This window comes from Podarcis muralis, chromosome 13, assembly GCF_964188315.1.
Source record: "Podarcis muralis chromosome 13, rPodMur119.hap1.1, whole genome shotgun sequence".
Lineage (NCBI taxonomy): Eukaryota > Metazoa > Chordata > Lepidosauria > Squamata > Lacertidae > Podarcis > Podarcis muralis.
This window is the reverse complement of record NC_135667.1, coordinates 50,627,232-50,640,741: the sequence shown is the minus strand read 5'-3', so window position 1 is coordinate 50,640,741 and position 13,510 is coordinate 50,627,232. Positions and strand designations below refer to the sequence as shown.

General features: G+C 47.3%; 1 protein-coding gene and 1 pseudogene across 1 annotated transcript; both read right to left on the bottom strand.

Annotated features, from left to right (window-relative positions):
- Nucleotides 1–5,489: 5,489 nt before the first annotated feature.
- LOC114581881 (heat shock protein HSP 90-beta pseudogene) lies at nucleotides 5,490–7,567 on the bottom strand (annotated as a pseudogene).
- On the bottom strand, nucleotides 7,438–11,179 carry LOC144325378 (uncharacterized). Its single transcript, XM_077918318.1, has 9 exons — nucleotides 11,084–11,179; nucleotides 9,697–9,963; nucleotides 9,335–9,414; nucleotides 8,762–8,805; nucleotides 8,559–8,626; nucleotides 8,181–8,460; nucleotides 7,996–8,075; nucleotides 7,756–7,810; nucleotides 7,438–7,620 (listed from the first exon to the last, which is right to left on the bottom strand). Exons 1-9 carry the CDS (start codon nucleotides 11,177–11,179, stop codon nucleotides 7,616–7,618), a joined length of 975 nt encoding a protein of 324 aa, XP_077774444.1. The 3' UTR covers nucleotides 7,438–7,615.
- Between the last annotated feature and the right edge of the window lie 2,331 nt (nucleotides 11,180–13,510).

Below are 13,510 nucleotides of genomic sequence, written 5' to 3'. Positions count from 1 at the left end.
GAGAACAGAAATCGTGCTCCGGCGGTGCGGCAGCAGCAGGAGGCCCTATTAGCTAAAGTGGTGCTTCAGGTTAAGAACAATTACAGGTTAAGAACGGACCTCCGGAACGAAGTAAATACTTAACCCGAGATAGCACTGTACTTTAGACAACATCTTTGTACGACCTTGTAATACCCCAGTCTCCAGTATTGATCTATCATGATTAAATCCATATTTTTTTAATCTTTAAGGAATATATCATTAATTTGGTGATATTCCATCCATCCTGACAATCTAGGTTTTTGTTCTTCATAAGGTCTGATTTTGATTATGTTATTGTCTTCTTTCAACAAATCTCTATAGGTTATCCAATCTCCTTTCAGATTTAATTTTTTAACTGAAAAGGCTTCCCTGCTTTGATGGAACTTATTCTGTAATCTCCAGAATTAGCATTGTGGCTCAGTAACTGCTTATTTGGAATTGGTGGAAACCCTCAACACATGTCTCAAAAATTGTGTATTACTATTGCCAAAACTGGGGACGCGGGTGGCACTGTGGTCTAAACCACAGAACCTAGGGCTTGCTGATCAGAAGGTTGGCAGTTCAAATCCCTGAGACAGGGTGAGCTCCCGTTGTTCAGTCCCAGCTCCTGCCCACCTAGCAGTTTGAAAGCACGTCAAAGTGCAAGTAGATAAATAGGTACCACTCCAGCAGGAAGGCAAATGGCATTTCTGTGTGCTGCTCTGGTTTCGCCAGAAGCAGCTTAGTCATGCTGGCCACATGACCTGGAAGCTGTCTGCAGATAAACGCCAGCTGTCTCGGCCTATAGAGCAAGATGAGCGCGCAACCCCAGAGTCGACCGCGACTGGACCTTACGGTCAGGGGTACCTTTACCTTTACCTTTTATTGCCAAAACTAAAGCCAGAAATCAAGTATATCACATGGAGCCACAAGGAGCGTGCACTAATTATTTGAGGTAAATGTTTTCCCCAAAATATAGGCAAGCGTTTACACTGCTTTGAAAGAAAGGCTTAACAGCATTTTATATACATTGTTTGTCTTTGTGGAAAGTAAAGAGTTAAAAACTGTACCAGGCATTTTTTAAAAAATATGTACTTTTGAAAGAACCAGATTTCTCCTTTCCCCAAAAGTTGCTTAAAGTGCTGTAGATCATAGCATAAGTAAGAAAAATTGACATAACTTCAATATGGCATGAGATTCTCCATTGTGAACCTTGCTTTACCTTGATACAAGCCTGAAATCAGCCTCATCAGCCAACACAAGGAAATTTAACTGCCAGAGAGCAGACAAAGGATAGCCAGTTCAGCCAGAGGCCACCAGGATGGCTTTCATTCAAACACTTAATTAGCAAGACGGGTGAGGTGAGAAGCAGGAAGGAAATTCTGTGATAAATTCAAAAGCACGATAAAACTAACTGCTCATCTCAAGGTCTCCATCCCTTCTCCATTGGCATGCCTTTACCAACAAGGTATAAAAGACCCCTAAATTTAAAAAGTCTGTTGTGTTCTTCTTGCTCCAACTGAGAAGAGATCTGCGCTTCCAAAGAATCAGCGCACATCCTCTTTGCTTAAGAATAGATATATTATTTCCAAGAATTACCAGCAGTGGAGGAATGGCAGTCGAAGATGATGGACTTTTTGGAGCTGACTGACCTGATTGGAAGAATCCATGACCAGAAAGAGGAGGAGTACCAAGAAGAATGGAAGAAATTTAAGGAATCTTTAGCTAAATAGTCTAAGATAATGTAACTAGAATTACTTGTAAGTACCAAATTGGCCTAGGAGTTAAACATGTTAAATTGTATAACATTATGGACAGAAGATAATTTGAAAAGAAAGACAGATGTTAATCGATTAAGTTAATTTTATTTAAAAGTAGTGTTGGAAAACTGCTACAATGACCTATATGGAAACTCAGCTAGGGAGATTTGAGGAAGTCATTTAACAATGATAACAAAATTGGGATTTTAACAGTGAGGATAAATGTTTGTTTGTTTGTTTGTTTGTTCTTTATATTGTAATGTTTTTTATTTGTTATAAAAAAATTATTTTGTTTGTTATAAATTTGGGAAATTAATAAAAAAATGGGGGGGAAGAATAGATATATTATTACTTCCCCCACCTCCTCCCTCCATTTATTAACTTAGTGTGGGTCCTGCTCAGGGCCAGATTTAGATGAAGAAAGGCCCTAGGCTACTCCACTTGTGAGGCCCCTCCCAATCCCCCACCCTCACGACTAGAAGAAAATAGAAGAGTGTTATAGACAACTCTATTACTTCCTCACTCAGTGCGGACAACCTCTCTTGAGACATCGTGACTCTGGCAGAATCCGAGACCAGGGAGAAGAGTCGGTGGAAGAAGATTGGAAAAAATTTAAAGTATATTTACAGAAATATTGTAAAATTAATGAATGTTAGAAGGGTGCTGGAATAAAGTTATATGGCTTTAGCAGAAATGTTATAAAGAATTAAGTAAAAATAGATTGTTAATGGGTCAAAGTGGAAATTTAAGGTTAGATTGGGTTAAGATAAATTATAGAGCAAAAATTAAGAAAGATGGAAAGGATTTGCTGAAATAGTTAATTGAACAAGAATACAAAAAAGGGAGGTGCGAGGAGGTCGATGATACAAGTAAATGAAAGGTAGAGATATAGAGATATTGGATGTGTTTTTAAATGTTTTTGTTTTTCTTGTCGTTTTGCTGTATTGTTTTTTGTTTTTGTTTTTATTTTTGATGTAAACTTTTTGTTTCTTTTTTCTGTAATAATTAAACCTTTAATAAATATCTTTTTTAAAAAAGAGAGAGAGACATCGTGACTCTTAATTCATTTTAATTCTTTGGAGTCTCGAAAATCTCCTCTCTCCCGAGCAGTTAGTGACCATAAAGCTAAGAAATAAGCTGCAAAATTGCTTCCACATTAGGAAAGGCCATCTGAATTTTTCCCTCTCTATAATTTGATAAAGGTCTGTATGAGACAGAGAGTGCTCTGCTGTAAGCCTATGGCTTTGTCTCACGTACAGGTGAAAGTGCAAAGGTTCATCAATAAGTTTCAGGTGTTGCAAACAAAATCTGCCCCTTTTCCCTTATGGGGTACCCAAGAGCCCATATAGAGTCCTTATGTGGGTTCCCTATTGGTAGGAGAAAATAACAGAGGCCAGCCAGAGAATATTGAGAAGCAAAGCAGCTAGTAAGCTTGATCTTTATTGAACTGTTGCAACAGGGTGCTCTCCTCACACGTAGGAGGACCAGAACAAAGGTGTGTCCACCCTTATATAGACCTGATCTTACCAGGGCTTCCTCACTCTTGAGAGATAGGAGGAACATACTGTGGAAAGAATTGATGGAGCCTCAAAAACTGGAAAACTTTACTGGAAGTTGATATCGTAGGAGGCATTAGAAAAAAAGGTGAAGGATCCCTGGATGGTTAAGTCCAGTCAAAGGCAACTATGGGGTTGTGGTGCTCATCTCACTTTCAGGCCAAGGGAGCCGGCGTTTGTCCACAGAGTTTTCCAGGTCATGTGGCCAGCAGGACTAAACCGCTTCTGGCGCAACGGGACACCGTGACGGAAACCAAAGCACACAGAAATGCCATTTACCTTCCCACCGCAGTGATACCCATTTATCTACTTGCACTGGTGTGCTTTTGAACTGCTAGGTTGGCAGGAGCTGGGACAGAGGAATGGGAGCTCACCCCGTCGCAGGGGATTCGAACCGCCAACCTTCCGATCGGCAAGCCCAAGAGTCCCAGTGGTTTAGACCACAGCGCCACCCGTCTCAGTAGGAGGCATAGAACTAATTTGAGACACGTCTCCCTAAAAAAATAAAACTAGATTTGAGGTGACACCAATATTGGGAGCCGTTTAAAGATTTCCATCGTATATGCAACACACATACATGCATGCAGTGGAGATTTAAAATCAGGGTTTTTTGTCTCTGAGATGGGCTGCCTTGCCAGGCCGACAAGCCCCCTCTGCCCCTCACTTCCCTCTACAGTACCTGCAGACCACTGGAACCACAATTGGTCTCCTCTGCTCAATCCACCAGAGCCTGTCTCTGTATTAACTCTCTGAGGGTTTGAGAACCATTGGTTACCCTCACTTGCTTTAGCTGGCTGGTCAAAGCCTTTCCTGGGGTGTGGCTGCTGCTACACGCTGATGGCTTTTACAGACCCTCCAAGTGTCCCTATTTTCCATGCAAATCCCTAATTTGGAGAAGCCGTCTCGGTTTCTGATTTGATCCCACAACGCCCCACTTTTCCTTAGGATGTCTCTATTTTCATTGGAGAGATGTTGGAGGGTATGGAGTTATCCAACCCCCGAGCTGTCTGAAGACAATCCTGTAGAGGGAAGTTTAATGTTTTATTATGTTTTTATATATGTTGGAAGCTGCCCAGAGAGGCTGGGGCAACCCAATCAGATGGGTAGGGTATTGGGTTGCTCGTGCGTAAGCTGCTGCCTCTCCAGGCTAACTTGCCTTGTTAAACCTTTCTGACTGGACAGCCCTTCTCTCCGTGACTGCCTCAGTCGCTGGCAGAATCCATCAGTGGGCGTTTCTTAAACCTCTTCCAACATAAAAGTTGTTTGACGCCCAGTCTCCTCCTACTCTCACTGCGCGGACGTCATATGCGCAGGGAGGGCGTGGGTAGCAGAGGACCTGTGCTCTCCCCGCTGGTGTCCAGTGAAGAGTCCTGGAGCCCTCTCGCCGATTCCCCCCTCTGCCCCCCTTTATCTCTGGTGTTGTGCTGATTTGCTTCCCCCTCTACTGAGTTGCCTCTCTCCCTGCTGGGCCCTTCTCCAGCATCATCTGAGAGCCTTCTCTTCGCCTCTAGCTCCGATGTCAGTTCCCTGACAGGTATAAATAGTAAAATTATCATGATGGAATGGGACATCCCTATTCTCACTGGAGAAATGTTGGAGGGCCTGCTTTTAGAAGCCACAGGCGACTATTACAAGACATTGGTACTGACAGTAAACACAGGACGAAAGTAATATATTGAAGCATTTAATGCGCCTTGTTTTCATCAAGGTAAACCACATTCTTTGTTATTTTAATTCCAGTAAAACCAAACCAAATACAAACAGCCAACAAGAGTACAAGTCCCTGCTCTCTGAGGACAAAGGGCAGCAGGGAGGGAGGGAGGGAGGCAAGGAGTCAACTCACTGCTCTGTTAGTGGGGAGGACATTCACTGTGTTCACCTCAGCTATGGTAGGATGGATGCTTGGTGGCCCAGCAGAAAAAGGATAAAACCCGCATGGGGGGAGGGAAAACCACAAACCAGTGGGCCGGTCCCTTTCCCCTAAAGCAGCATTTCTTCTAAACAAGCAGAAAGACAGCTCAGATAGGTGTGGAGACCCCTTGTCACACTGGCTACCAATTGTACAGGAAGTGAGAGACTGCTGACGAAGGCATGCCAGAGCACTGCCGGAGCCGGTCTTCCTGAGCAAGGCGATGGTGCAGGGAATGGATGGGGGCAAGACAGAGGGGGAGGGGTCAGCGCCCTCTCTTTAGTCCACCTCCTCCATGCGTGAGGCATCCTCATCTCCTTCCAGAGGGAGAATATCTTCAGAGACAGCGGCACTAGGCTCTTCAGCAGCAACCTCATCTTCCTCAATCCCGAGCCCCAGCTTGATCATCCTAGAGATACGGTTGGAGTGAGTCTGTGGATCCTCCAAGGAGAAGCCAGAGGAAAGTAGTGCTGTCTCCAAGAGCAGCACCACAAGGTCCTTGAGGGCCTTGTCGTTCTTGTCTGCCTCGGCCTTCTGACGCAGTGTCTCTACAATGGGGTGGTCAGGATTGATCTCCAGGTGCTTCTTGGCCATCATGTAGCCCGTGGTGGAGTTGTCTCGCAAGGCCTGGGCCTTCATGATACGTTCCATGTTGGCGGTCCAGCCATAGGTGCTGGTGACAATACAGCAGGGCCAGGAGACCAGCCTGTTTGAGACCGTCACCTTGTCAACTTTCTTCTCCAGGATTTCCTTCATGAGTTTGCAAAGGTTCTCAAACTTGGCTTTGCTCTCCTCCATCTTCTGCTTCTCGTCCTCATCCTCTGGCAGCTCCAGCCCTTCTTTGGTGACGGACACCAAGGTCTTGCCATCAAATTCCTCCTGCTGCTGGACGCTCTACTCATCAATGGGCTCTGTCATGTACACCACCTCAAAACCACGTCTCCTCACTCGCTCCACAAAGGCAGAGTTAGCCACCTGCTCCTTGCTCTCACCTGTGATGTAAGAGATGCTTTCCTGGTTTTCCTTCATACAGGACACATATTCGGAGAGGGAATTCATCTCATCGCCGGAGTGGGAAGTGTGGTACCGCAACAGTTCTGACAGGCATTTCCTGTTGGTAGAGTCCTCATGGATCCCCGGCTTGAGATTTTTGGAGAAGGCCTCGTAGAACTTCTTGTAGTTTTCTTTGTCCTCCGCCAGCTCTGCAAAAAGCTCCAGGCATTTCTTGACGATGTTCTTGCGAATCACTTTGAGAATCTTGCTTTGTTGCAGCATCTCACGGGAGATGTTCAGGGGCAGATCCTCGGAGTCCACTACACCCCGGATGAAGTTCAGGTACACTGGGATGAGTTCATCACAGCTGTCCATAATGAAGACGCGCCTCACATAGAGCTTGATGTTGTTCTTTTTCTTCTTGTTCTCAAAGAGGTCAATGGGGCCCGGCGTGGGATGAAGAGAAGCGCCCGGAATTCCAACTGCCCCTCCACAGAGAAGTGCTTAACAGCCAGGTGGTCTTCCCAATCATTAGTCAAGCTCTTGTAGAACTCGCCATACTCCTCCTGAGTGATGTCATCAGGGTTTCGGTTCCAGATGGGCTTGGTCTTGTTCAGTTCCTCCTGGTCGATGTACTTTTCCTTGTTCTTCTTGGTCTTCTTCTTGCTCTTGCCACCTTCCTCCTCTTCATCTGAGCCCACATCTTCAATCTTGGGCTTCTTCTCCTCATCCTTGGGGGCTGCCTCTTCATCCTCCTTCTCCACTTTTTCCTTTTCCGCCTCATCGTCGCTGATTTCCTTCTCACGCTCCTTCTCCAGATAGAGGGTGATAGGGTAGCCGATGAACTGGGAGTGCTTCTTCACCACTTCCTTGATGCAACGTTCCTCCAGGTATTCAGTCTGATCTTCCTTCAGGTGCAAGATCACTTTGGTACCACGGACAATGGGTTCGCCATGGTCAATTTTGACAGTGAAGCAGCTGCCTGCAGATGACTCCCAGGCATACTGTTCATCATCGTTGTGCTTGGTGATAACCACAACCTTCTCAGCCACAAGGTAAGCAGAGTAAAAGCCCACACCGAACTGTTCAATCATGGAGATGTCTGCACCAGCCTGCAAGGCTTCCATGAAGGATTTGGTGCCAGACTTCGCAATGGTGCCCAGAATGTTGATAAGGTCTGCCTTTGTCATGCCAATACCGGTGTCCACCAAGGTGAGGGTGCGATCATGGGGATTGGGAATGATATCTATCTTCAGCTCTTTGCCACTTTCCAGCTTTGAGGGATCTGTCAGACTCTCATAGCTGATCTTGTCCAGTGCATCAGAGGCGTTGGAAATGATCTCCTGCATAAAGATTTCCAGTCCTTCAGCTGAGATCCAAACGCTCTGGAATTCGCCTCAACCTGTGTTTTTTTATAAAAAAAAAAGAAGGGGGGAAAGGACAGTCGTCAAGGACAATGGGAGCTGTAGTGAAGCAACCCCTGTAGGAAGGCCCCCAGCCTTCTCCTCGCCCCGTGCAAAGGTTCCCTTCCTCTTACCTAGTCTTTTGGGGGGAGGCTTGGGCAGCAGCCACAGCGGTGCACGATCAAGATCCTGCAAGAAAGAAGGGATCTTTGAAGCACTGCTTCTTGGGGTCGAATCCTGTTGACTGCTTTCGCAGTGGCATCTGGGTGGCCCCTGGGAGAAGAGGAGGGTGGACCAGATGGCCCCTTGGCCTGATCCTGCAGGCCCTCCTTGTGTGTTTCCTAAGGCCCCCCTCCTCCCCCCTGTCCCATTACCTCAGGGGCGAGAGGCCGTCGTCTGGGCTCCAGTCCCTCCCGGAGGAATGCGGCGGTTCCACGGCTGTACTTATCCCTCGCTGCAAAACAAACAGAGACATCAGAAGGCTCCTGTCTCCCAGCCACACTAGCCCCAGTCTGGGGCAGGAGGGTGGGGGACCTGAGAAGGGGGCATTTCCACTTACCTGATCTTAGAAGGGCTCCCCACTTCTCCACCGTACGGGCGTCCGACCGGCCTAGCACAGAAGCAACAGCCAAAGTCTCCTCCCTCAGCTGAGAAGCTGTTTTAATGGGAGGAAACTTTGGCTGCTGCTTCTGTGCCAAACCGGGCCGGGATGGAGCCATGCCCGTACGGAGGAGGGGCAGTGGGGACGCGCCGCGAGGGACGACAGCCGGGAACCGCCGGGATGTTGCTTGGTTCATTCCGGGAGCCGGCGCTGGAGCCTCATCCCTGGAGGCGTGGCCCTGTGGAGGAAGAAGGACATCGCATGAGAATGGAAGCCACAGGTGGGACTCCCAAAACATGTTTCACAAGGATCCCTTCATTCCCTCTGCCCTCGTACCTGATGTTCGCCACGCCTCTCCAGGGATTTCGCCAGAACAAAATACGTGTTGGGGAAAGGCTCCCACACTGCAAAGGAAAAAAGAAACATGAGCAGGCTCCTGGCTCCCTGCCATGCTAGCCCCAGTCTGGGGCATGAGGGTGGGGGACAAGGGAAGGAAGCATTCCTAGAATATGGGGCACTCAGTGGGCATTTCCACTTACCTGAGCTGGGAGCCTTTCCCCCTTTGTTCTGGCCGGCCTCTCGCCTAAGGAAGAAACAAGCTCAGTTAGTATGATTGGGGGAGAAAGGGAGAAATCTGGGATTGATCTCCACCAGAGCCAGATTATTCAATGGGCAGAGTAGGCCTATGGGCCAGGCAACAACGGATCAGAATAAGTACTGTTTGTTTTGCCTATTAATTATTGTTGGTTGCTAAAATAAAAAACGTATCAGGATATGATTTGCAAGGAGCCCAGGGATATTTTGACTGCCTAGGGGCCTCCACAGGTTTCAACCTGGAACTGTGCCCAACCAAGGGCCAACTTTGGGCTCTCAAATGTCAAGGGCCTCCTGTACGCAGAGCCGTAGCTGAGTGATCTTGCGCCCCTGGAGAACCGTCCAGATCGCGCCCCCTAGCCACGGTCGAATGAGCTCTTCTTTCTGCCTCTCCTCCAACCCTCCACCCATTCAATTCACCCTCTATTAAAAACCTTTTCTTATGAGGCAATAGCCCAGCACACCGGCCGTGCCATCCTCAGACTGCCCCACCCCTGCCACAGAAGGGCACAGCATACCTGCTGATGTTGGTTTTGGACGTGGCACCGCTGGGCTGCTGCCTGGCCCGAGCCCTGACTGGCACTTCCAAACCACGGCCCTGCAAAGGAAGAAGGACATTTTACTCTCCTGCCAAAGGCATCCACTCTAGGGGACAGGGGTCCCGTGGGCCCTCCCCAAAGATTTTCTTCTGGGGCAGATCGCCGTCCATATTTTCTCTCCCCCCAGCCACACCAGGGGGCGGCCAGCCAGCGGAGGGACCTAGGGGGCAGGTGGGAGGGTGAAGGCTGCTCCCTGCAAGGCCCTTTCCACCTGGCCAGGGGGCCAGGCCCAGACCCACCAGCCAGCCCCACTGAAGAGGCTCCCCAAGGAATTAACATACCACAATCTCCAGGGAGATTTGTTTATGCTGATGTCTTCCTGCCTGAGAACCTGTGAGACAGAAAGGAAAATAAAAACAGAGGAAGTTACCAACCAGTACCGTATTTTTCGCACCATAGGACGCACCGGACAATAGGACGCACCTTGTTTTAGAGGGGGAAGAACAAGAAAAAAAATTCTCCCCCTCTCTGCCCAGCGCCCCTTCAGTGAAGCGGCAGGAGGCGCTGCGCAGAGAGGGGGAGAATTTTCCCCCTCTTGTTTCCCCGCTCTAAAACAAGGTGCCGTTCAGGCGGCTTACCTTGGAAACCTGGAGAGCGAGAGGGGTCGGTGTGCACCGACCCCTCTCCCTCTCCAGGCTTCAGGTTCCTTTCGACCTGCTCTTTGGGGCTGGCAGGGGAAGCCCACCACCAGCCCCAAAGAGCAGGTCAGGGAGCAGCGGAAAGGCGCAGCGGAGAGGCTGCTGCCATAGTCGCGCATCACCTTTCCAGCTGGGAGAGGGTCGCGGGGCTATGGCTTCTTCGCTCCATAGGACGCACACACATTTCCCCTTCATTTTTGAAGGGGAAAAAGTGTGTCCTATAGAGCGAAAAATACGGTAATTCACAACAGAAAATATCCTGCCCACAGCCAGCCCTGGCTGGGCTCCAAACTCCAACCATCTTCTTACCAGCCAGATGCACTGACCCCTTGGAATTCTGCATGGGGTGGAGAAAGGGGACAGAGAAGCGTTTTGCTCTCTGTCCCTCAGGACATGGATATGAGAGCCACACCATGCAGCCCTGACAATATCTCAAGGGCTGTCACAGGGAGGAAGGAGAAAGATTGTCTTCTCCTGCTCCAGAGGCCCTTAGGACCTGAAGCCGTGGATTCAAGCTACAATAAGGAGATTCTGACTCAACTTCAAGAAAAGCTTTCTGACAGCAGGAGCTGTTTGACAGTGGGAAGAAATCCCTCAGTGGGCAGTAGACTCTCCTTCCTTGGAGGTTCTTCAGCAGAGGTGGGATGGCCATCTGCCATGGATGCTTTAGCTGGGGGTTGGTCTAGATGACCCCCAGGGTCCCTCCCAACTCTACAATTCTATAATCCTATGGGGTTCCAGGTTCTTACCTTTGCGAAGGTCAGCCATAGCAGTGTAACTCAGTAACTCAGTTCACAGTAGTGGGGCAGAGTTATGCTATTAAAGCGAGTCTGAATGTTGGGGGGGAGGCAGTTGAGAGTTGGTTGAGAGTGGTGGGTTCTAGAAGGGGGGGGGCAAGGGACGGCTTCCGATTGGCTGAAGGAGCTTCCTGCTCTCAGAAGGAAGCCATGTCAGATGTTGGGCTTCCAAAGAACGTTCCCAAGCCGGACACTCACTTATAATTATTTTATTTGTTGAATTTATATTTCACCCTTTCTCCCGAAGGAGGCCAGAATGACATGCGATGTGGGTCTATTCTGGGCAGTTTCCCGTAGATATGACACAGCTGAGGCGCAACTGGGAACATTGTGTGAATAAAAACCAGTGACTTCAAAGTGCCAAAACTTACCTGCTGCTTTAGATGTGTGTCAGTAATGAAAACAATAGTGGGTAGATTTCTTATTCTGTTGCTTGTTTGCTAGTTTCTGGCTTCATCACATGTAAATGTGGCAGACACACTTAAAGAACAAATACTGTTCCTTCCATCATGCCTACTTGGCCCCATCAACCCTTACATCCGTGCCCTATTTTGCATGCTGAAATAATTCAATAAATACAGACAACAACAACTGTGGGGCTGTGAAAAATTCACTCCGTGTGTTTTTCTCCTATATTGTTACCAACTTAACAGGCGAAATATTTTTTTGTGAAAATCCCTAAGCCCAGAGGTCACAATGTCAACAAAAATCTGACTTTTGGCAATTCACTCAAAAATGGTGCCAAACATTTGCAAATGCTACACTGAAAGGTTTGGCAGTCAAAACAGAAGGCTTTTTATCACAGGACAAGAAATCAGCCCTCAGGAACTTATCCGAAGGAAAAAGATGTTTTTGAAAAAATCCCGAAGCTGGGTCACACTTTCAGCAGAAATCTGACTTCTGGCAATTTACTCAAAAATGGAGCCAAATGTTTGCAAATGCTCGCCTTACAGTTTTGGCTGGCGAAACAGAAGGCTTTTTATCACAGGACAAGAAATCAGCCCTCAACAACTTAAACGGAGGAAAAAGATTTTTTTGAAAAAAATCCCTAAGCCCCGGGGGTCACAATTTCAGCAAAAATCTGACTTTTGGCAATTCACTCAAAAATGGTGCCAAACCCTTGCAAATGCTCCTCTGAAAGCTTTGGCCGTCGAAACAGAAGGCTTTTTGTCACAGGAAAAGACATCCACCCTCGACAACTTAACCGGCGGACAATTTTTTTTTTGAAAAAATCCCTAAGCCCCGGGGTCACAATTTCAGCAAAAATCTGACTTTTGGCAGTTCACTCAAAAATGGTGCCAAATGCTTGCAAGTGCTCCCCTGAAAGCTTTGGCAGTCAAAACAGAAGGCTTTTTGTCACAGGAGAAGAAATCAGCCCTCGACAACTTAACCAGCGGAAAATAATTTTTTGAAAAAATCCCTAAGCCCCGGGGTCACAGTTTCAGCAAAACTCTGACTTTTGGCTATTCACTCAAAAATGGAGCCAAATGCTCCCCTGAAAGCTTTGGCAGTCGAAACAGAAGGCTTTTTGTCACAGGAGAAGAAATCAGCCCTCGACAACTTAACCGGCGAAAAATATTTTTTTAAAAAATCCCTAAGCCCCGGGGTCACAATTTCAGCAAAAATCTGACTTTTAGCAATTCACTCAAAAATTGTGCCAAACGCTTGCAAATGCTCCCCTGAAAAATTTGGCAGTCAAAACAGAAGGCTTTTTGTCACAGGAAAAGACATCCACCCTTGACAACTTAACCGGCGGACAATTTTTTTTTTGAAAAAATCCCTAAGCCCCGGGGTCACAATTTCAGCAAAAATCTGACTTTTGGCAATTCACTCAAAAATGGTGCCAAACGCTTGCAAGTGCTCCCCTCAAAGCTTTGGCAGTCAAAACAGAAGGCTTTTTGTCACAGGAAAAGACATCCACCCTCGACAACTTAACCGGCGGACAATTTTTTTTTTGAAAAAATCCCTAAGCCCCGGGGTCACAATTTCAGCAAAAATCTGACTTTTGGCAATTCACTAAAAAATGGTGCCAAATGCTTGCAAGTGCTCCCCTGAAAGCTTTGGCAGTCAAAACAGAAGGCTTTTTGTCACAGGAGAAGAAATCAGCCCTCGACAACTTAACCAGCGGAAAATAATTTTTTGAAAAAATCCCTAAGCCCCGGGGTCACAGTTTCAGCAAAACTCTGACTTTTGGCAATTCACTCAAAAATGGAGCCAAATGCTCCCCTGAAAGCTTTGGCAGTCGAAACAGAAGGCTTTTTGTCACAGGAGAAGAAATCAGCCCTCGACAACTTAACCGGCGAAAAATATTTTTTTAAAAAATCCCTAAGCCCCGGGGTCACAATTTCAGCAAAAATCTGACTTTTGGCAATTCACTCAAAAATGGAGCCAAATGCTTGCAAATGCTCCCCTGAAAGCTTTGGCAGTCGAAAGAGAAGGCTTTTTGTCACAGGAGAAGAAAGCAGCCTTCAACAACTTAAGCGGAGGAAAAAATTTTTTTTGAAAAAATCCCTAAGCCCCGGGGTCACAATTTCAGCAAAAATCTGACTTTTAGCAATTCACTCAAAAATGGTGCCAAACCCTTGCAAATGCTCCTCTCAAAGCTTTTGCCGTCGAAACAGAAGGCTTTTTGTCACAGGAAAAGACATCCACCCTCGACA